This window comes from Columba livia, chromosome 18 (assembly GCF_036013475.1).
Source record: "Columba livia isolate bColLiv1 breed racing homer chromosome 18, bColLiv1.pat.W.v2, whole genome shotgun sequence".
NCBI lineage: Eukaryota > Metazoa > Chordata > Aves > Columbiformes > Columbidae > Columba > Columba livia.
In genome coordinates, this window is record NC_088619.1 from 2,977,506 (window position 1) to 3,000,753 (window position 23,248).

The 23,248-nt window shown below is 43.6% G+C and overlaps 1 protein-coding gene and 1 long non-coding RNA gene across 20 annotated transcripts in view; one reads left to right on the forward strand and one right to left on the reverse strand.

Moving 5' to 3' along the window:
• The window catches only part of LOC110364326 (uncharacterized), a 189,539-nt gene that overhangs the window by 112,034 nt on the left and 54,257 nt on the right, over positions 1–23,248 (forward strand). The gene's annotated exons all lie outside the window — the stretch shown is intronic.
• On the reverse strand, positions 873–19,335 carry LOC102096450 (myosin heavy chain, skeletal muscle, adult-like). Its single transcript, XM_065034465.1, has 40 exons — positions 19,226–19,335; positions 18,971–19,008; positions 18,194–18,436; positions 17,962–18,105; positions 17,713–17,869; positions 16,379–16,406; positions 16,167–16,281; positions 15,989–16,081; positions 15,802–15,865; positions 15,621–15,719; positions 15,412–15,515; positions 15,193–15,331; positions 14,357–14,475; positions 14,110–14,259; positions 13,688–13,858; positions 12,879–13,188; positions 12,649–12,722; positions 11,882–11,969; positions 11,670–11,787; positions 11,397–11,520; positions 11,175–11,311; positions 10,827–11,082; positions 7,774–8,016; positions 7,486–7,662; positions 7,255–7,400; positions 7,076–7,166; positions 6,598–6,987; positions 6,302–6,428; positions 6,017–6,135; positions 5,240–5,436; positions 4,758–4,941; positions 4,506–4,671; positions 4,210–4,334; positions 3,709–4,017; positions 3,406–3,609; positions 2,991–3,116; positions 2,725–2,895; positions 2,534–2,638; positions 2,294–2,389; positions 873–1,168 (listed from the first exon to the last, which is right to left on the reverse strand). Exons 3-40 carry the CDS (start codon positions 18,398–18,400, stop codon positions 1,013–1,015), a joined length of 5,829 nt encoding a protein of 1,942 aa, XP_064890537.1. The 5' UTR covers positions 18,401–18,436; positions 18,971–19,008; positions 19,226–19,335; the 3' UTR covers positions 873–1,012.

The following is a 23,248-nucleotide window of genomic DNA, read 5'->3' on the forward strand; positions in this document are numbered from 1 at the left end:
AGAAACCAGGAGCAGGTGGTGGCAGGGAATGCAGGGTAAGAGAGATGGCATGATTTAGGGGCACTGTTGATGTGTCGTAACAGTGGTCTGTGTGCCAAAATCTGTCTCTGCCAAGGAACTGCTGGTCCTTCATGGTGCTTCACCGTGACTTCGGAGGGCTGGAGTGCCTCGCCTATGAGGACAGGCTGAGAGAGTTGGGGTTGTTTAGCCTTGGGAAGAGAAGGCTCTGGGGAGACCTTATAGCAGCCTTCCAGAACCAAAAGTGACCTACAAGAAAGCTGGAGACTTTTTACAAGGGCACGTCTTGACAGGACAGGGGGTAATGGAAAGAAGGTCGATTTAGATTAGATTCAAGAAAGAAATTCTTCATTATTAACGTGCTGAGGCACTGGAATAAGCTGCCTAGAGAAGCTGTGGATGCCCCACCCATCCCTGGAAGTGTTCAAGGACAGGATGGACAGGGCTTTGAGCAACCAGGTCTGGTGTCCCTGTCCATGGCAGGGCATTGGAATTAGATGATCTTTAAGGTCACTTCCAACACAAACCATTCTATGATTCTATTTTAACTTGCTCAGGGACTAATGTTCAGAATCACAAACAAAAGCAGGGAAAGGAAGAAGGAAAGTGGTCACCCTCTCTTCCCTCTCAGATGGGAAGTAATCTGTGCTGAAAAGACAGTAGGAAAAGGAGCTGCTGGAGATGTCAGTAGTCTCCACAGAAATGTCCAGCCTCTGAGTTTACAGGTCCTCAATTCAGAGGTTGCATTAGCTTCTCCCTTCCCACAGCCAGGAAAAGTAAGAAAACTTGTGCTACAATGCAATACCCCACGCTTGATCAGAAAAAAATTAAAAAAGGCTGCACTGATTATAGTGTGTATGCAAAGGAATCTACAATCTTTATTCTCTAGACATTGAGACACTGGGGTGGGTACAAAGACTAATTACAGAAGAAAGTGACCAAGAGCTTCACATTTTGTGCATCTCTCAGGTCACTTTTTTGCCTCATGACATCTTCACTCTTCCTCTCCTATCTTCTTGCCATGAAAATCGCGGCTCTTCGCTCGGAGCTTGTTGACCTGCGACTCTGCAATGTCAGCCCGCTCCTCGGCTTCCTCCAGCTCGTGCTGGATCTTGCGGAACTTGGAGAGGTTGACGTTGGACAGTTCCTCCTGTGTGGGGAGAGGGAGTCAGTGGTGAGGAGCCCAGGGCAGGGCTTTCACTTCTCCCATGCCTTGGCCTTGCAAGGCTGTAGCTGTTCTCCAGGTGAAAGCACAGACCTTCTATCCCTCACCAACCAGTGCTGACCCAGAAGCTTTACACAGATCTCCTCATCCTCCCTTGTTTAGAATACCACATCCAAACTAAAACAGCATTTGAAAGGTTAGCCCAGTTCTGCCCTACAGAGGATGGACAGCACAACAGTCTCTCTTTAACACTGTTGAGAAAAAGCTGTTTGGGCTTCAGTTTGTTATTCATCACACTCAAAATTTAAAGCTAAGAAAAAGCAGCAACACCAAGAAAGTACATGTATACACCCCAAAGGTGAGTTTTTATGGTGTCTTTATGGAGGACCACTCTTGCCACTCCCCACTAGGGGGACAGACCTTCTTCTTTCTCCATGACTGCTATGAGAGCACTGTCACGTAACTGCACATCTCCTTTATCTTCCATAGCCATTCAAGATCCCCCACAATCCACCCTTCTCTTCCACTAACTGTATAATCGCTTTGTCTTATGGAGGACATTGCCTTGCAGAATAAACTAACACTTATTTCCAGTTCAGCAGATGAGCTAAGCATCTCTGTCTCCTGTTCTGGCTCAGTGTCCTAGCTCTGCACTCTCTGATGTAAACTGAAGAACTCAGAGGAGATCAGCCAGTTTTAACCCATCTATGTCTGTCTCACAAGCCATTCACTCACCATAGGATAGCAAAACCTGTCTGTAATGGGCTGAGCAGGAAGAAACCTGACTTAAAAATTTATCAGCTGAGAGGCTGTTTGTGACCTGGATGTATCAGTGTGTCCTCCTGTATAAAAAAGACAGCAGGACATCCCTTGGTTTATCCCTGACAGGAACATGGCCAAAATAATGCGGTGTCAATCATACTCTCAGGATTAAGTTCCTAGAGTTGTTAATTTTCTCATGGTGACCACAAGATTCATGCTTTACAGGGAGGAATTTCTTGTAGGCACACACTAAACTGTTCCCAGATAACTGACTTTTCTTTCTCTGCAATTTTTTTTGCCCATATGACTCAGAAAGTTATGTTTGTTACCACTACAAACAATACTCACAGCCTCCTCAGCTTGTCTCTTGTAGGATTTCACCTTCATTTGCAGTTTGTCCACCAGATCCTGGAGCCTGAGGATATTCTTACGGTCTTCCTCAGACTAAGGCAGTAGACAAACAGGAGAGAGAATGAATTATTGGTTTGCTGTCACACAAAGTTAACAATTCCCCTTGGGGATAGCATGTGCAAAATTTGACTTGCTGTGATAAGATTCTTGTCAGTCCAAGGACACCTCCTGCCTTACCTGGTAGGTCAGCTCCTTCACCCTCCTCTCGTACTTGCGCACACCCTTCACGGCTTCAGCGCTGCGCTTCTGCTCAGCATCAACCTCCCCTTCCAGCTCCCGCACCTGCAAGGACAAGCCCATCTTTGGAGCTTCCCTGATGGCTGCTTATGTGACATGTTTACTCATGTACAAAGAGCAGCCCTACGCACTCTGGCCTCCAGCTTCTGGATTTGCTTCTTGCCTCCCTTCAGGGCCAACTGCTCAGCCTCATCCAAACGGAGCTGTAGGTCCTTCACCGTCTGGTCCAGGTTCTTCTTCATCCTCTCCAGGTGGGCGCTGGTGTCCTGCTCCTTCTTCAGCTCTTCTGCCATCATGGCTGCCTGATGAGAGCAAAGGGTCAAGTCCATTTGGGGGCTGGACAAAGTTCCAAGGAGAACGCATCCAGCATCAGCAATGAAAGGAGCCCCTGACTCACATCTGTGATGGCCTTCTTGGCTTTCTCTTCAGCATTGCGGGCTTCCTGGATCGTATCCTCCATTTCACTCTGAATTTGGGTAATGTCTGTTTCCAGCTTCTTCTTGGTGTTGATCAAGCTGGTGTTCTGTGCAAAGAGAGAGTCCAAGACCTGTGTTCTGAGGCCTGCAATACCAAACCTACAGCCTGAGCCAAGTCTTTACTCTTCAAGCTTGTGATTCAAACTCTGGACCTCTATTTAAAATGGTTGCTTACAAACTGAGTGTGGGCTCAGGTGATGGGCACTGAGCACACCTTTCCTTCTGGACAGCAGTAGAGAGGCCATTCTAGACCACTACCCTGCCCAATCCACTGTTATGCAGCTGCCCTCTGTGTTTGCTGTGTCAACACAGCGGCTTTTGGTACCACACCCTTACCTGGCTATGAAGGAGCTGCACACGTTCGGTGGCATCCAGAAGCTCCTGCTCAGCCAGTTTCCTCGAACGCTCCGTCTGCTCCAGAGCTGCCCGTAGCTCCTCAATTTCAGCCTGCAACAGGTTTGCTCTGCGCTCCACCATGGCCACCTGCTCCTTCAGGTCCTCCTGTGTCCTCAGAGCATCGTCCAAGTGTATCTGGGTATCCTGAGAAAAAGACAAGAGAAATTGCAAGGTGGCAGTGTGTGCTTGGGTACCAAAACTGTCAGAGATGTCTCCTCTCTTTCATAGCTTTGCTGAACGGACCTTGAGCACTCCCTGGGTGTTCCTCAGGTTCTTTTGTGCCTCTGCAGCCACGCGGTTGGCATGGCTCAGCTGGATCTCCATTTCATTCAGGTCTCCCTCCATCTTCTTCTTCAGCCTCAGGGCTTCATTCCTGCTCCTGATCTCAGCGTCCAGGCTGCTCTGCAAGGACTCCACAATTCTGAGGTGGTTTCTCTTCATCTGGTCAATCTCCTCATCTTTCTCTGCTATCTTCCTGTCAATCTCCGACTTCACCTGGTTCAGCTCAAGCTGGAGGCGCAGGATCTTCCCCTCTTCATGTTCCAGGGAGGCCTGGGCAAGTGGACACAAGCATTTGTAACATCAATAAAGCTACTGCTTGCTTTCTAGGTAATCGCAGCACATTTCAGGAAATCTCAGTTGGCTGTGTCCTGCCACTGGAACAAAGGCACAACAAGCCAGTTTTAGGCCTATTTCCCCATTCCTCCTATTTTTATGCAGACACCAGTGATTATGGGCCTGTACCTCAGCTTCCTCCAGAGCAGCCTGGATTTCAGATTTCTCCTGCTCAATCTGCTTCTTGACTTTCTCCAGCTCATGAATCGCCTTTCCTCCCTCTGCAATCTGCTCTGTGAGGTCGGAAATCTCCTCTGTGGGAACAAACACCAATGGCATGGTCGGGCACAGAGCGCAATGGGAAGGGCCCTGTCACACCAAGGTGACAGACATCCCTGCCCTCCTGCAGGCACAGACCCATGTGCAGCGGTGCGTAGTGCTGGACAGGAGAAAGCCCTGCCAGGAGCAGAGGGCCAGGCACTTACGCTGCAAGTTCTTGTTCTCCCGCTTCAGCGTTTCCAGGTGGTCCAATGACTCCTCATAGGCATTCTTCATCTTAAAGAGCTCCGTGCTGAGAGAGCGAGACTCCTTCTGGGAGGCTTCCAGCTCAGCCTGTGTCTCCTCGTACTTCTGCTTCCATTCTGCCAGGATCTGAAGAGAAACCAGGTGTGAGTTTGGATGTGGCCATCAGGAGGGGATACTCTGCCCAGGAACCCCAGGTCTGGAGCCCAAAAGACCTTGTCAAAGTTCTTCTGCTTCTTATCCAGAGCTGCGCAGGCAGCATTTGATCTCTCCACATCAATCATCAGGTCCTCCACTTCATTCTGCAGCCTCTGCTTTGTTTTTTCCAGGGAGGCACATTTGGCATTCACAGCTTCAACATGTTCCTCTGCCTCCTGCAGGCGCTGTGCCAGCTTCTTCCTGGCAGGAGATCAGCACAGCTCCAGCTTAGAGCTTAGGGGTCTACCACATCTGTGTCCTGACACCTTCTGAGTATCTGCCCTGTCCTAGCTGGTCGAGCTCAAGAGCTGCATTTGTGTTTCCTATCTTCCCTTTTTCCACAACACACTTTTCCTCTCCCACCCTATCCCCCCTTTACAGCAAAGATGGTCTATTCCTGCCTTAGTTCCACCACTGTTCTAACACAAACTTAGAGACTCCAATTTCCCTTGAGAGCCTCAGTCTTCTCCAGCCATTCAACATCCCACTTCCCACATACTTGGCCTCCTCCAGCTCCTCCGTGCGCTGAATAGCATCAGTCTCGTATTTAGTTCTCCACTGGGCCACTTCGCTGTTGGCCTTGGACAGCGCACGCTGCAGCTCCCCCTTGGCTTCCTGCTCCTCCTCATATTGTTCCCGGAGCAAGTCACAGTCGTGGCGAGCAGACTGCAGGGCGTGGGCCAGGGCGTTCTTGGCCTGGCGAGAAAATGGGATTGGGACAATGAATTGCCCACGTGATAACAGAATGTTAAGTTAGGGAAAGTTGTTGTAAACTCTCTGAATCTGACATTTTAAGTCAGCCCAAGGAAAAAAGGGACATTGATTCCATGTTCTGAGTATCTCCTCATCACTTCATTCATCAGAATCTAGAACGTTACTTCAGGAGAGAACAAGGGTAAACTCTAAACGATAACTATAGTACAAAGCTGGGAATTGTTGCATCTTTTTAAATATGTTCTAAAATTTCAGCTTCCATTATGCAAATGTAAATAAGAAACACAGATTTTTAGATATACCTCAACCTTTTCTGTATGCCAATTCCATCAGAATAAAGACCTAAAGTAGTACTTCCATGTCTCAGTAGCCATGTTGGAGGTGATGCCCTCCTTCAACTTTTCTTCCCACACTATAAAGGGAGATGTGTCTATCTGGTTTGAGCACTCCCAAATTAAAACTACATGGCTCACATTTCTTATTTTGTCTGAGAGTAGGAAACACCATGAAAGGCAATGGAATCTGAATCCAGAGTGAAATACCCTAGAGGAAATATCTGTACCTTTATTTCTTCCTCTAAATGTCTTTTAAGTTCCTCAATCTGTTGAGTAAATGCCTGTTTCCCTCTGGATAGTTGCGATATCAAAGCATCCTTTTCTTCTACCTGGCGCGAATATTCACCTGAGAAAGATAGATTGTAATTTAAAAAGCAATACTAAACTAAAGTGTCCTAAAAGCACTGTATAGTAGCTTACAGAGTGCAGACCATTTGAGTAAAACATCACTCTTTTTCTTCTCATCATTGACTAGATGTTGTCCCATTCCACAGGGGCATAGAGTGTGTTACCTGCTTCTGTTTGCAGACGAGCTCTTTGAGCATTGAGGTCATTGATCATGCGCTGATGTTCCTCATCTTTTGTCTTAATCTCACTTAGCTGGTCTTCCAGAGTGCGACACATCTTCTCCAGGTTTGCCTACACGTCAAATACATGGAAGGAAAGGAGATTGTCAATAACTTCTTGCATGTTGTTGTCATGATGGAAAACAATGCAACTATGTGAAATAGCAAAATGTAATCAGAAGGTTCAAAACCATTTATCAGGTCGCGTATCATAGAGCAATAACCTGCCAGAAACTCTGTACCTTGGCTTTGGAGACAGACTCCATGTTACTGGCCAAGTCGTCAATCTCCATCTTCAGCTCGCTCTTCTCCTTCTCCAGCTTCTGCTTCACTCGCTGCAGGTTGTCAATCTGCTCCCCAAGCTCAGCTGTGCTGTCCGCGTGCTTCTTGCGCAGGGCGGCAGCCGTGGCTTCGTGCTGCAGCGTGGCCTCTTCCAGGTCACGACGCATCTTCTGAAACTCTGCCTCACGCTTCTTGTTCATATCAATCTGAGCTGCCGTGGCCCCTCCTGCTTCTTCCAGGCGCTCGCTGATCTCCTCTAGCTCCCTGGAGAGGTCAGCACGATGCTTCTCGGCTTTTGCCCGAGAGGTTCGCTCGGCTTCAATTTCCTCCTCCAGTTCCTCAATACGGGCCTGTGGAACATTAGGGACCCTTCACACCCAGTCCCTCCTCCTACCTGATCCGAGACTGTGAGAGAGAGGGGAATGAACAGAGACTTGCCTGCAGTTCCTTGATCTTCTTCTGTAATTGCATGCCCATTGCTTGCTCATCCTCAATCTTGCTCTGGATCTGACTGATTTCAAAGTCTTTCCTGTGGGCAAATCAAACCGTGTTAGAAATCAGGGAAAAAAGACAAGTGCAACCAGCCCAGCACTCAGGTGTCCCACAGCCACACTTACTTCTTCAGTTTCTCATCCAGCTGCTGCTTATCATTTTCCAAGTCCATTATGGTGTCTTGGGCCAGCTTCAGGTCTCCTTCCAGTTTCCTCTTAGCTCTCTCAAGGTCCATGCGCAGTTTCTTCTCTTGCTCCAGGGATCCTTCCAGCTAAAAAGAACAAGACCCTCAGCTCATGACCAGTCAGGTCTAACTCCATACCTGTCCTGCTCTTGCTGGATGGCCATGTGCTCACATCGTCCACTTGCTGCTCCAGCTTGGTCTTGGCTTTGGTCAGCGTATTGACTTTGTCCTCTTCTGCCTGTAGGTCATCCAGTGTCTGCTGATGGGCCTCTTGGAGGGCTTTCTTCTCTTTTGTCAGCTTCACAATGGTCTCGTCCAGAGCTGCCATCTCCTCTGTCAGGTTTTTCACCTTTGGGAAGAAGGGAGCAAATGCATATTTAAAAAAAAAAATGTTTAAAACTTTACACTGTATAAAAGCCAGAGGACTTTTCTGGGAGAGTGACAGGTTTCTGCCTCATACCTTGTTTTCGGTGGCATGCTTTTCCTTTTCAACCTTGGCCAGTGTTAACTCAAGGTCATCAATGTCTTTCTTCAGCTCTGAACATTCATCCTCCAGTTTCCTCTTCTTGGCTGTCAGTTCAGCATTAATTTCTTCCTCATCCTCAGCCCTTTCAGTCACCTCTTTAACTTTAGCTTCCAGCTGGATTTTGGTTTTGATGAGCTGGTCACATCTTTCCTCAGCATCAGCCAAAGCATCTGCTTCCTGGTAGGGAGACAGAGATTATCTTGGTTTATTTTCTGAACTTGTCATGCAAGCATGTTTTAAACTCTGCCCTGAATTTGGCTTCTCCTCAAATAACTTCATTTTCTTTTTCTTTTTTTTTCCTGGTATACATTATACAGCTTCTCAGTTGGAAACAATATCAGTTCCTAATCTTTTTTCTCTCTCCTAAGAATCTTTCACAGATGTGTTAGGAGTGATAATTTCTCATTTACTTAGAGGAGAAAGCTCTCAGAGACATTTCTCTTCACAAAGACAGTATTCAGTATCTTTCCTTTTGCAACTGAATCCTTATGGACTCATTCTTGTGTAGGGAGTAAAGGCTTTGGTAGTCTCAACAATAATTTAATACAAAAATGCTGTCTCTCTAACTGTACTGAGACTGCCACTTTCCAAGTGGCATCTTACCCTTGTAAATCAACTATCTGTGTGTCATCCTTTCTGTGTTTGGAGTGGCATATGCTGGTTTCAGCTGATTACCACATCATCTTACTCTTTGGTGGGCTTTCGGTATAATGATTTTTTATTGTCCTAAATGAATTTTGAAGTTAAATATCTTATAAGAAAGTCCAATGAAATGTTTATTTTTTTATCCATATACTGGGCAAAATAGATATCACAGGGTTGACATTTTCTACGGGAATGTTTAAATAACTGGGTAGTTAAGTACAGGGCTCCATTTTTAGTTGGTAATTTAAGTAATTTAATGAGTGGGCTAAGATGACTTTGTAAAGTAACATTTAAATATCAAATACTTCTGTAAATATTTTTAAGTAGTACTGTATTTTGTGAAGTGCTCTGTGCCTACAATGTTTGTAGGACTGTGGTGGTAAAATTATTAATATTTAAGATCAAGAAGTCTGGCTAAGAAGATATCCTTACTAAAAGAATATTCTTTTCAACTAAAAGCTACCAGTCCATGACTGTTTCCAACTTCCTGCTTCTCAGCTAAGGTGATACTGGGTGTGCCACTCCTATAAGCTCCACCAAGAGCCAGTCTCTCCATATTGTCATGTTATTTACTGTTTGATTCCTTAGAACTGTTGCAGTTAGCAAGCTACTTAAGTAAAATATCCCTCCCAAGGAAGAATACCTAGCTTTGTTAACACTGAAAAGAGGTTTTTTCCTCCTGACTTTCTTTTTTTCTGATACAGTATACAGAACCATAGAATAATAGAATCATCTAGGTTGGAAGAGACCCTCAGGACCATTGAGTCTAACCATAATCTAAGTCTGGCACTAAACCATGTCCCTAAGAATTTGATCTATATGTCTTTTAAATCCCTCCAGCAATGGTGACTCCACCACTGCCCTGGGCAGCCCGTTCCAATGCCCGACAGTCCTTTCTGTGAAGAAACGTTTCCTAATATCCAACCTCAACCTTCCCTGGTGCAACTTGAGGCCATTTTCTCTCATCATATCACTTGCTACTTGGGAGCAGAAACCAACACCCTCCATGCTACAGCCTCCTTTCAGACAGTTCAGAGATCAGAAGGTCTCCCCTCAGCTCCTGTTCTCCAGCTGAACGCCCCAGGTCCCTCAGCCGCTCCATCACACTTGTGCTCCAGCCCCTCACCAGCTCCGTTCCCTTCTCTCAACTCGCTCCAGCACCTCAAGGGCTTTCTTGGCATGAGGGGGCCAAAACAGAATCCAGGATTCAAGGTCTGACCTCATCAGTGCCCAGTACAGCGGATCGTAAATGCCCTGGTCCTGCTGGTCACACCAGTGCTGGTACCAGCCAGGATGCTGGTGGTCTTTTTGGCCACCTGGGCATGCCCTGGCTCATGTCCACCTGCTGTCAGCCAAGACCCCCAAGTCCTTTTCTGCCAGGCAGCTTTCTGGCCTCTCTTCCGTGAGCCTGAACTGTGTCTCTGCAATCAATTGGCAGAGAACAGAGGAGCTCTAAGAAGGTTCTCTTAATGTATTTATAGTTAATAAAGCTTCTGTCAGACCTGTTCTAAATTATGCCCCCAGACTGGGGACCTCAACATAAGTACACTTTGGAAATATAGCTTTAAGTGGAAAGGAGTATTCTATTAGTAAACATAAACTCTTAGCCAGAACCCTCAATCTTAAATATTAGTAATTTTACCCACACAGTATGTGTCTTGTAGTGAAACTACCATACAGTGCATGGCAGAAAATCCAGATTAGAGACACAAAAAAACTACAATGTTCAAAAGAAACAAAAACCTCTGCTTCATTATAGATTTTATTTATGACCTCAATTCATACAAGTCTAGAGCATACCAAGCTCTTTTGTGTAATCAACACAGAGGGAAGAAGAACTCCGTCAGATGGTGTGACTTTTTCTCAGAAAGAGAAACACTGTGTCTATATATACTTAGACTAAGCAGAAATTTGAAGCTGTATTTCCCAGTTAGTGAGTGAATGATTAACCACTAGTTATTAAACAAAGAGTGGATGGCTTTTCCTGTACCTGAATTCACAAGTACCAATTTCGACTCTGGCTTGCATTTACACTCCAAAATGAATTAATTGTTCCGCATCCTGGTGAGATGGAGATATCCCCTGAAGGACTCAGCTGCTCAGAGGCAAGACCCTGCTCTGGGTATTTCATGTTGTGTAACTATATCTGCCTTCTTCTTCAGAAGGCAAGAGTACTGACTCCCACCCAGAGCTCCATGCCTCCTTGTACTGGCTGTCAGAGTGCTCACCAGAGCACTGACAGACACTTGTTTCCTCAACTTAACACACATATGATTGATAATTCACCAAATATCTGACTTTTGGTCTTCTATAGTCTGACCTTCTGATGGCAATAAACTCACCGCCTGCACTTGGAGCTGCAAATCATTTTTCTCCTGCAGCAGTTTCACCATTTTCTCCTCTAACTCCTTCCTCTTTGCCTCAGACTTTGCAAGCTCTTCCTTCGTTTTCTCAAACTCTTGTTTCATGTTGGCCATCTCCTTCTCCGATTCTGCGCTCTTTAGCAAGGGCTTGATCTTGAAGAACAACTTCATCCAGGGCCAGTGCTTCACATTCATGAATGCACGGATGTTGTACTGGATGCAGAAGATGGACTCCCTGAAGCATAATTAAAATGTACATTGAATATTTTCAGTTCGACAGACGTCAACACTTTCCCCCAAGTACAGTGACATTAACTGAAGATGTACCTCCTCTCCACCATTCTCTGGTACTCCACTCTCATGAGGAAGCCCCTGCACCTGGCCTGTGTGCGGGTGATGAGCTGTGCCAGCTTCTCATCCCTCATCTCCTCCAGCAGTCCCAGCAGCCCAGCTTTGAAGAACACCTTGAGAAAGGGAATGTTGCAGCACATCATTGTCAGGCAGAGCATAGCACAGGCACACAGGGGGTGAAAAAAGAGGGGGTTGTACCTTGGTGTGGCCAAATTTGTACTGGGTGTGGTCCACATCAATTGACCCAAGAAGCTTCTCAGAAGCCTTCTTGCTATCGATGAACTGTCCCTCTGGGATGGCGCTGGCATTAAGCACCTTGTACCTGTGAAAATAGAAAGAGAGGGATGAGATGATTTTTCCACAGCCAACATGCTCAACTGCTGAATACTGCCAGCTCATATAGGGCTGTTGTTGAAAAGAGTCCAGCTTGAATGAACCTACATGAGTGAACCAACATTGCAGTGTTCTTACCTCTGTTTAAAGTCAGCATAGAGGACTCTGCTGGGGAAACCTTTCCTGCAGATTCTGATGCCTTCCAGCACGCCGTTACAGCGCAGCTGGTGAAGTACCAGTTCATGCTCCATGGCACCTACCGATTCAGAGCACAAATGAATACCATAGTTTGCAGTGCAAAGGGGAACGGCTTTATCAAAGGAAGTTCTTTTTCTGCTTGAGCATCTTACCAGGTGTTTTTGTTTCATTTGGGATGATGCAACGGACAAAATGGGGGTGAGTGCTCCGTAGATTGGTCATCAGCTTGTTTAAGTTCTCCTGGAGGGATCAGGAAGTAATGTGAGTTTTCTGCCTCCAGTGACTGATGCATCAAACCCGTGGTAAGGACCTTATGATTCTCAAAATAAGCTGGGTTTCAGAACACTGAGGTAAAGCCATATTAACCAAATATTTATATTATTTGAAGATACTGAACACTATTTTTAAAGACTGAAATACTCCTAGGTTGCTATTGGGCCAGTGGAAACTAACAAAAATTCACACTTTCACACAAAGTAAGTAACTTACAGGTTTTTCATGTTTTGCTTTCTAATGTCAATGTACTTAAGTTGAAGAAAGTGTTGAGGTTTTTTTTCAAATAAGATACATATCTCCTTGGAGAATGTTTATAAGGAGACTCTCAATTCCCCAACATATCAACCTCACAGAAATGCAGGAATGTTAAAATTATAGTGCTAGTCTGACCCAAAGACATAAAATGATCTGATTAATATTCTATTTTTAAAAAAGGCATTAGATTTCCATGATCATGGAAGACTGTATGCTTAGTGCTGAACATGACATGTTAGCAATATCAAAATTTATCCTGGAACACATGATGTGGAATTTGCAAAGAATTTTACTACTGTCACAACAAAGCAAAATAGCCTTTTCAAAATTAATATTAGCTGTCCCCATTTCTTAATATTACAAGGAGATAACAAACACTGTGCTGTACCCGGAAAAGAGCTGAGACAGTCTGGAAAGAAGAACCCTTCTTCTTGCCACCCTTTTTGCCACCACCACCAGCCTCTGAAAATGGAAGAACACCAGAAAAAAGTATTAAAATATGGATGTTACATATTGGGCACTACAGAATAAAAACTGACTTTTAATGTTTAGTATTTACTGCTTTAATTCTGTGTCAACATTGTCCCACACTAAAAATACAATTTTCACAGAGCTGACCTGCATCTGCTCCACCATAGTTCGCAAAGAGTAAGGCCAATGTCTTCACAGACGATTTCTGGTACAACCCAATGACAGTTTCGTTCAGGGGGTCCTTGTTCTTCTCCAGCCAGCCAGAGATGTTGTAGTCCACCGTGCCAGCGTAGTGCACCAGGGAGAAGTGAGCCTCAGCCTTGCCTTTGGCAGGTTTGGGCTTCTGAAAGTTAGCGGACTTGCCCAGATGTTGGTCATAGAGCTTGTTCTTGAAAGAGGTGTCAGTTGCCTTGGGGAACATGCACTCCTCTTCCAGGATGGAGAAGATGCCCATGGGCTGGAAGACATTACAGCAGACAAGAGGGAGAAACAGATGAGAAAGGAGACATCACTTGGTTGGAACACTGCTGGAGTCAGAAGAGAAAGCTGTTCCCGTGCTCTTCATGGCAATAAGTCAGAGAAAATAGACTAAGGATAAACTTTTTTCAGTGTTGCTATTTCATTTGAACTTATGTAAATGCCTTTGCTGACAAAAAAATTGCAAGTACGACAATGCAAAATATTATCTGAGAGGACAGACAGAGATATAAATCTTCTTTGTTGATAGGTACTTAGTGAACATAACAATCTTTTATGTAACTGCATTTTATAATCTGGAAATGAATGCTCTCACCAAAACTGGTATCGGAGTATGATCTCCAAAAGCACTTCCACCCTGTTGCCACTCTCAACAGCATGTATTTGAAAAAGCCAGAATATTCTCACATGCTTTTTATGTATGCCTCTTGGCAAGTATGGAAGGTCCAACAAATAAAACACTTGAACGAGAAGGATACCTTCTCAATGAGCTCAATGCAGGCAGCCAGGTCCATCCCAAAATCAATGAATGTCCATTCAATTCCCTCCTTCTTGTACTCCTCCTGCTCCAGCACGAACATGTGGTGGTTGAAGAACTGTTGCAGTTTCTCATTGGTGAAGTTGATGCACAGCTGCTCAAAGCTGTTGAACTGCCAGATATAAAAAGACATGCAACGCTCAGCAATAACAGCAAGTTGTTTTCTTGTACAATCCTAATTCATCATGGTTGATACTTAAAATGTAAGTAGGTTAGTTTTCTATTATTATTATTTTTTGCAGGATTTAAAAATATTATTCCAAAAGCCCTGCAAATAAGTGTAGGAACATTAAAAATGTGTCTTAATATTTCCTTTACTCTCCATTGTCCTTTTATGAAAATGCTAGAAAAGTGCTTCCTTACATCAAAGATCTCAAAGCCAGCAATGTCCAGGACACCAATGAAGTACTGTCTGGGCTGCTTGGTATCCAGCTGTTGGTTGATGCGAACAACCATCCACAAGAACATCTTCTCATAGACAGCTTTTGCCAGGGCACCTACGGCATTGTTCACCTAAAGCATGGAGAAAGGTTACGAGGTTGCTATAAACAGCAGAGGAGAATCAGCAGGAACCAACAAAGCACGTTCCAGGTTACTACATCTTTCCTACCTGCTGCACAGTTTGACCCTTGGTCACATATTCATTCCCAACCTTGACTCGGGGGTAGCAGAGGGCCTTGAGCAGGTCTGCTGAGTTCAGACCCATCAGGTAGGCAGCCTTGTCAGCAACTAAACACCAGAAAAGATCAAGAGAGGAATAAATATTGGACAATTCCTAAAATTTTGGTTTTGAAGGACTGTCTCAAAAGTAACACCAGCACTATTAGAGAGTTGCTGAAAAATGTCCAGTAAAATCTAAAAAGCTACTTTCTCTTGTCTTCAGGATTCAGAGTTTGCAACACATTTTGAGCTTCAGTTTCTACAAAATATCCAAGAGAACTCATTGCTTTCAATCCCTTTTCAGTCAAGAGTATGGGACTTCACATTTCCTAGTTGCACAGGAAGAGGATTCATCACTTAGAGAGCCAGAGGCATGGATTGTACTGCCCGCTGTGACAGAGACTAATCAAATACACATCTCACTTCAGAGTTCCTCCCAAGAGGTCAGGGTGAACAGGAACACAGTCTCTCATCCTGTTAGGGCTGAACTCTTCACTACTCCACAATACAGCAGGGACTGCAACATGTATTCCAACAAAAGTATAACTAATAATGTTACAAGACTTGCCATCCATGCCTTCTGACTTCCGGGCAGTGTACCATTTTAGTAAATATTTACAGAGTAAAGTTACATGTATCATTAAATCAGTTACATGTCTCAACTGTAATCTAGCGATTGAACAAATATTTTCTTAGTTTGCACATCCAAAGCCTGAAATCTGCCTAAGTCCTTCTTTTGGTGACAAAGAAAATAACTTTTGGACAGTTTGCTGAATCTGCTGGTACCTTCTGTGCCATCAGGCTCTGCCTGCTCCTCTCGTTGTTTCTGCTTGAACTTCAGATTCCCGTAGTGCATGACGGCCCCTGTCAGCTTGTAGATGGCAGTCTTTTCATCAGCAGTGAAGCCCAGGATGTCAATGGCACTCTGGCAAAAGAAACAGTAAAGTAAATGAATACGTACCAGGGCTCCTAACAAGCATATGACCTGTTTGGTAAATTACTTACATCTGTAGCCATCAGCTCCTCCTGGTCATCAATGCTGGGAACAGTGATTTCACCTTGACTCACAAAGTGAAAATCATAAGGGTTGGTAGTGATGAGGAGCATGTCTGAAAGCAATAAAAGGGAAAAAACAAGCTCACTTTAGCTTTTCAGGTGACACAATGAGCTATTGTCCAGTGATATTCCTTCAGGAAACTTAGTGATCTTCCTACCAATTAGCTCTGGCTTCTTGTTGGAGGTGATCTGATAAAATATATGGTAGCTTCTTTCCGCCTTGAGCTGGAAAGTGACTCTGGACTTCTCCAGCAGATCTGGCAAGGACAGTAGGACAGAGTTAGCACAAGAACTGGGGAGGATTAGAAGGAATGGGATCAGGCCAGGAGAGTCTCTTACAGGTTTCAATGTCTGCAGAAGCCAGTTTGCCTGTGGCTCCAAAGTGGATTCTGATGAATTTGCCCTGTTAAGGGAGAAAATGTTTTCAGCCTGATTGCATTTCATTGCTATCTCCTTATGTGAGAATATCAGTAGCCCATCACTGCTGTCATAACGAGGAGGGATTTTGTCTAAAGCAACAACTTACAAAGCGTGAGGAGTTGTCGTTCCTCACAGTCTTGGCATTTCCAAAGGCCTCCAGCAGTGGGTTGGCGCTGATGATTTGATCCTCAAGCGTTCCCTGCAGGATGATAATTACTCAATTACAATGTTTAGTTGACATGGTAATTATATGTTGAGCATGCAGTCTGTTCTTCCTGACTCACCTGCATTTTGCCTGACGTCTGCTCCTCCTTCTTCTTCTCCCCACTGGCTGCAATTGTTGCAAAGTACTGGATGACACGCTTGGTGTTCACAGTCTTCCCTGCACCGGATTCTCCGCTGTCAAAGCAAAGAGAGAAGCAGAGAGCGTGTGGTCAGGCAGGAGATCCCCTGGCACCGGGCAGCCCCGCAGGGACCCAGCAGGGAGTGTACGTACGTGATCAGGATCGACTGGTTCTCGCGATCTGTGAAAAGACAGAGATAAGAAAGCTTTTCCAAGTGCTCATGAGTAACAAAGAACTCAAAAACTAGGAAAAAAATATGAACTGAAGCTTTCAGAGCATGCTGGGACTGAAGACAGTGAAAAGTCCTGGAAATTCTCAGTGGGTACTTTGATGCTTCCAGCAGTACTTCAGGTATTATCAATTGGATCAGTAAAGACATCAGAGTAGCTTTTGTAGCATTACGCCTTTCAATATATTGTCTTCTCAACAGGCTACTTATTTGTCCTTTATTAGTCTTAACTAATATGTAATGAAAACATTGAGGTTGGGTTTTGACAAAACATAAATTCTTCGTAAGTTAAAATTTTCTTGAGTAAGCTTACAGAACTTTGAAGGTATCAAGAACAACAGAAATATCTGACCAACTTCTCTCACTGCTTTTATCTCATTTTTTTTAATCGCTATATATACAGAAATTATGTATTCCAGAGATCATACATAGGCAAGTTAAATATTTCATTTTTATATTATGCATCTATTTCCCAGCTTGCAATCAAAGAACAGAACAAAGAACAAAGATCAAAAAGAACAAAGATCTAAAATCTTGCACATCTTTGATTTCAGTGGCCAACATAGAACATAGAGAAGAGAAAATAAGAGGTGGAAGGAAGTGGAGAAAGGAGAAAGGAGAAAGGACTGTTTTAAAGACATTCACTTTCAAGACTAAAATCTTTATTTTTTCCCTTGATGTTCTCTGAGGTTTACTTTTCACTATGAGATCATACACAGATCATTAAAGGCTGTATGTACTTTAGACCATGCGGTCCCCTTTTCCATCATGAATGCCATTTTTATAATAATCAAAGAAATTATGTTCCTGTTCAGTGCAAACATACCCTGTTTTACTTGTTAGCAGTGATGCTTACAAATTTGAATTGAACGTATAGACATCATTTAAAGGGTATATGTGATATAATTTTACTCTTCAGTCACCAACTGAGACTAGTTTAGTGATTAAGGTACATCAGTCTATGCACATGTGTAAGATCACATTACAGTCAGGAGAGTCTACACTAGAAATAGGTCTCTTCTTTACAGTGAATTTACTCCTTCTATATTATTTTCATCAAGACCAGGTCTTTATTGATTCTAGTGTGGTAACAGACACTCAGTTCACACAGATCATCACAGTCAAGTGCATTAATCTTCCATTCCATGCATACAATATTTTAACTGTTGCACACACAATATTTCCAGATAATCCTCTATATTTCCCCCTGCAGATAACTCATTATAAGAGTAGTTCAAAGAAAATCAAGCTACTCACCATTTAACATGAACTGATAGGCATTGTCAGAGATGGAGAAGATGTGTGGAGGAGCCTCCTGGCGCTTCTTGCCTCTGTAGGCCAACACCACCTCCGGGTTGTACACCGGCAGCCACTTGTAGGGGTTGACGGTGACGCAGAAGAGACCCGAGTAGGTCTGCGAGGAAGGGACACAGCACGTTGCCTTCCCCTGAGCCTGGCAGAGCAGTTCTCCCAGCTCCCCAAAGGAAGACTGCTGCTGGTACTTACGTAGATCATCCAGGCTGCATAACGCTCTTTGAGGTTGTACAGCACAGCGGGTTCGTGGAGGTGGGTCATCATGGCCATGTCCTCGATTTTATCATACTTGGGAGGGTTCATGGAGAAGACTTGATCATCCTTGACGGTCAGAGTCTGTAAATGGAAACGAAAGATCCATGTATATCAGCTAAAATCTCAGAGTGGGAATCAAATGCAGATCTGAAGCTTGCATTTTCCTCACCTCTCCACCTTCAGTCTTGACAGTGACCTTCCCTGATTCCCTACTCTGGATTGTCCCTTTCACAAAGGATTCCTTAGGATGCACCACAAAGACAGATGACTTGGCATCAAAAGGCTTGTTCTGGGCCTCGATTCTCTCCTTTTCTGACTTTCGGAGGTAAGGAGCTGCCTCCCCAAAAACAGCCATCTCAGCGTCTGAAGAGGCCATGTCTGCACTTTATTGAAAGCACGTCAGCAGAGGGATCTGGTGGGGGAAAAAATAGTTGTTCATCACTGAGAACAAGAATATAATCTATGTAAGTGAGAAAACTCATTTAGCTAGTAAATAGCTAGCTAGTCTTCCAGAAGCAACCACTGAAATCCACTTTGATTTTAACTTAAAGCTACCTTAACTCCCACTCATGGCTGAGACTCAGTCTTCTAAAGCACTTGGCCTTGTATACTATAAATAAAATATCTTCTGTATATTAATTACAGTTTGGCAACTCACCTTGATGAATTCTGTCTAGATTTGAGGTTTTACCTAAATGAATCTACAGACAGATAAAATAATTCTGTTCAGGTTCTTAATTATGAGTGATGAATCTTTGAGTACTTTCTTGTTAAAAGTATTAACTTGTGTGTTAAAAATGAAAAATTATGATCTTCCTTATTTTCAACAGTCTAGCCTAAGCAAAAGCCAGCAGAATTATAGGCATATTTATGAAGAGAACTCATGCAGTGGTATCAAAGTCCAGCCTTAAACTGTAGTCTAGGAGTGCATTATTCAGGGTGTTACCTTTGAAGAAAGGCTTCTGTCCTGGGAACTGGTCAACCCTGTAAAATAAGAACAGCAGTTGTTTCCTATTGCTTCATGGAATTCCAGAGGCAAATTATAGACTGAAGATACAGACATGCGTTGAAATTATATTGAATATTTTTGTTCACATGGGCACTTGCTCATGGAAATAGCTGCCAGAGGCACGAGAAATAGAATGGAATATTGCAAGGGCATTGTCCTCTTTCTTCAGGCTCACAAAATGCATGCGCTTACCTTGAATCCTTCTGTGGAGACAGGCCAGCGTTGTCCCTGGGAGATTTTATAGTGTCTCGTCTGCAGATGCTGCAGATGCTCCCCCTTTCTTCGGTCAAAACATTTCTGGCAAACCTTCTTTGGCAAAACATTGTCTGGCAAACTAAGGACATAATTGTCATTTGATTTGAATGATATAATTAGAACATTTTATATATCTTACTAACTGTGTGAATACATCTATAAATAATTTGTCAAGAGTGTCAAGGAGAGAATCTAGACTACTCAAGGCACTTAGAGAACTTGGATGCAGGGACTTATGGTTCCTATTGCTGGCTTTCTCAGTGATTTGCTGCTTGACCCATGGTAGTTTGCTTGGTATGTTTATGTCACAACTTTTCAACCATGCAATGGGGTTGATAACATATATGATGCTTTAGAATCATGCATTGAGAGGAAGAGAAAAAGTATGTCAAAAAACAGCAAATAATTGTTGTTAAGAGTCAACTTTCAGTGATATTTTCTAAAAAGTAAAAATTCAAGAAGTATGACAGCTGAGTTTTCTGTACATAGGACACTCTCAATAACTGGGTGGGTATGAAATACAGTGAGTTGGAAATCTGAACCCAAGTAATGGGAGGCTCTACATTGAAACTGAGCTCTTGAATAGCTTCCTGAGCTGACTTCTGAGGTATGAAATTAAAATATACCCTTGTGTATGCATAGATTTTTTTTTTGCATATTTTATTTAAAAAGTGAGGCCCCAAGAAACTCTGCTATCTCACTGATCACACTCCTATACTTCTTACTTGCATTTGATGTATCCTTGTTCCTATATTTGGCTGCATAAATAACCAGTTCCCTCTGTCAAATCTGAAGCTCCATAGGCTCCCATGGCCCCTCCTACCCACAACTCCCCAAATGCACATGCCTTACCCTGCTATGCCTGTACACACAATCACACATATCACCTCATTATACAGTTCCAGATACTACGTATTCTGATGAAACCTCAGTCTAGAACTGCTGTGCCATCAAAATATTCAATGTTTACACATCTACAGTCCCAGAAAAATCTAACAATACAGTACTGGTACAAGAGCATTAGAGGTTGTAGGCAGTCTTGTGTAATGCTGATGGTAGGGGAAAATGAGATTTTCTTGTAGCCCAGGACACTAACTGATCAAGTTTTATGAAAAGGTGTAATCACTTAAACTTCTTCAGATCCTCCAGATTAAATACATTGTTCTAGTCACTTGCGTTTCAGTTGTTAAAATATCTCAGTGAATAACAGAGAGAAGAGGTTAGAAAAACAATGTCTGGAGTCTAGTGTAATATACAGCATTGGATGATGCCTTGTGCTGTAGGAGTCCTTTACAAGAGTGCTCTGGCACTGCAGCACTCACGTTTTGGGCCCCTGACTGGAATCCAAACCCAGAGCTCACTACAGACAAGTTATAGAGACAGTCAAATATCTGAGGAAGCTAATCTTTTGACATGGGATAGGAAGAAGAACTGCCCATTACCAAAGGACAGTGTGGTAATTTTCAGTTCTTGTCTAGTGAAATATAGGAATGTGGAGGACATTTAATATCTGATTTGAACATGCAACCTTCACAAAATAATTCTTCAGAAGGGTTTACAGATATATAAAGGGTGAGTGTCACCAGGACGGAGCCAGGCTCTTCTCGGTGACAACCAATGATAGGACAAGGGGTAATGGGTTCAAACTGGAACACAAAAGGTTCCACTTAAATTGGAGAAGAAACTTCTTCATGGTGAGGGTGGCAGAGCCTGGCCCAGGCTGCCCAGGGGGGTTATGGAGTCTCCTACTCTGGAGGCATTCAAGACCTGCCTGGACACCTTCCTGTGTAACCTCATCTGGGTGTTCCTGCTCCGGCGGGGGGATTGCACTGGATGAGCTTTTGAGGTCCCTTCCAATCCCTGACATTCTGGGATTCTGTGAATAGGGGCCTGCGGAACTTCACTATATGTTTAGCTGCCAGTCACATATCCTTTGAGAAAGACAAAGCAGTCAGTTATTGAGAACATATACTGACAACAGCATTGTTTTCCTTTTTGGTTGAACAGTAGACTTGTACTGAACAGATCGCACTTGAGGTGGAAACTGTAAAGCTGAATTCCTCCACGTTTTGCCATGTCCAGCACCAAAGTCCTGTGTTAATATTGCTCCACGCTCATGCTGTTCAGGGAATTCAGATCCCTCAAGTTTCCTGCTTCAAGCCCTTCACCAAGTCTCTCCTCATTTCTTAACAGCTGTCATCTCAGGACAGTAACACCAACTGCAGTTAAGAGAGTACTACCGGACTGCTAAAGCAATGAATGTAATTCTAATAGGAGACCACAACTACTGCATGCAGAAAGGGCAAACGTTATTTTGGGTTGTAGTGCCAAAACTATATTTGTGGACGCTCTCAGTGAACGCTTCATGAAACCACTAGTTAAGGTGTGAAGGAAAAGCAGTGTTGATTTACCTGGTTTGAATACAGCTGTGGCCACAGATGAAAATAAAGCTGTTTAAGAATTTATCTATGGCCATACATGTAATATAACATCCTTGGATGAGTTTAAACAGCCCCAAAAAATCCAATATGATTGTGTTTATAAAACACACAGAAATAAGGAATCAAAGGGAAGCAGTTTTAGTAGACTGAAGACCACGTAATGATCCCAACATAGAGGTCCAGGGCAAAGGTATGCTAATTATCAGAAAAGAACTAATAAAATGCAACAGTCATTTAATCATAGAAACCAATCGGGTTGATTAAGCATGATTACTCTGTTAAATACATGTTGGCTGCTCTTCGTTCTCTTCTTGTCCTTCACATCCTTAGTAATAAATACCAAGAGGACATAGTCTGTCATCTTTCAAATATTAATACATAAAGTGAAACTGAGCAGCTTCCAGTTCCACTGAGCCTTCTTCCTGACTTTTCTAAAGACGGGTATAATATTAGCCTTTTTCCAGTCATCTAAGATCTTTCCTATGTGTTGTCATTTTTCACCAATTATAAACATAGACCTTGCAATTCCATGGGCAAACTCCTTCAGCATCCTTTGATGAGTCACACCCAGCCCCATGGATACAAATACATCCAGCTTCTCTGAGTAACCCCAGCTTCACTAAGTAGTAGGTTAGGACTTCCCCACTGTTGAGTATCCCTTTCCTTCTCAAGCTCCCTTGGAAGATGCAGACAGGGACAAGCTTTGCCCATGAAGACTGATGCAGAACAGGTGCTGTATACTTAACTGCAGTAGACACATATATTCTCTGAACTCCCTTCTGCATCATCCATAAAGAAGTCTTATGCTTAACATCCTTAAGTGCCCAACAATTATTTATATTCCTATTTTGTTGCCAGTCCTTGGCTCCACCTCTTATATACTTTTGTGTTTTAGTTCACCAAGAAGTTTGCTGCTCAGCTAAGATGAAATTCCCAGTCTCCCTGCACAATAAGGTAGTTCATTCCTGAGGTCTCCATAATTTTCCTTTAAACCCTAACCATCTCTCCTGAGCAGTTGTCTCTTTCACAGCTCTTGCCAAGGGTGTTCTAACTAGCAGTTCCCTGAATACAATGAATTCCGGTCTTACAAAGTCTAGAGGGCTAATTCTGTTGCTTACCTCCCCAGCTCTCCACTAGATCCTTCACTCAGTCATCATGAGGCTGCTGCAGCTTGAGCTGCCATCTGGGATCATATTTATCACTAGTTCATCTCTCCTTCCAGTACTCAGCATTGTCCATCCAGTATGTGCATTAGGATATTGGCATTAGCACAGTCTAAGAACTTCTGGCATTGCTTGCCCAGTGCTCTTGCCCTCTCAGCAGATGCCTATATGGCTGAAATCCTCCCAAAGGCAGAGAAGACTTCTGCCTTTCTACTAGTTGTAGAAATCCTCTTCCACTACTTTCTCTTGGCCGGACGGTCTATAACAGACCCCATCTCAACATCCCTCATTTTTCTTCCCTCTCTGACAAGATGTCTACAGTTTCACACTGGGGGTTTGGACAATGAAGGAGCACT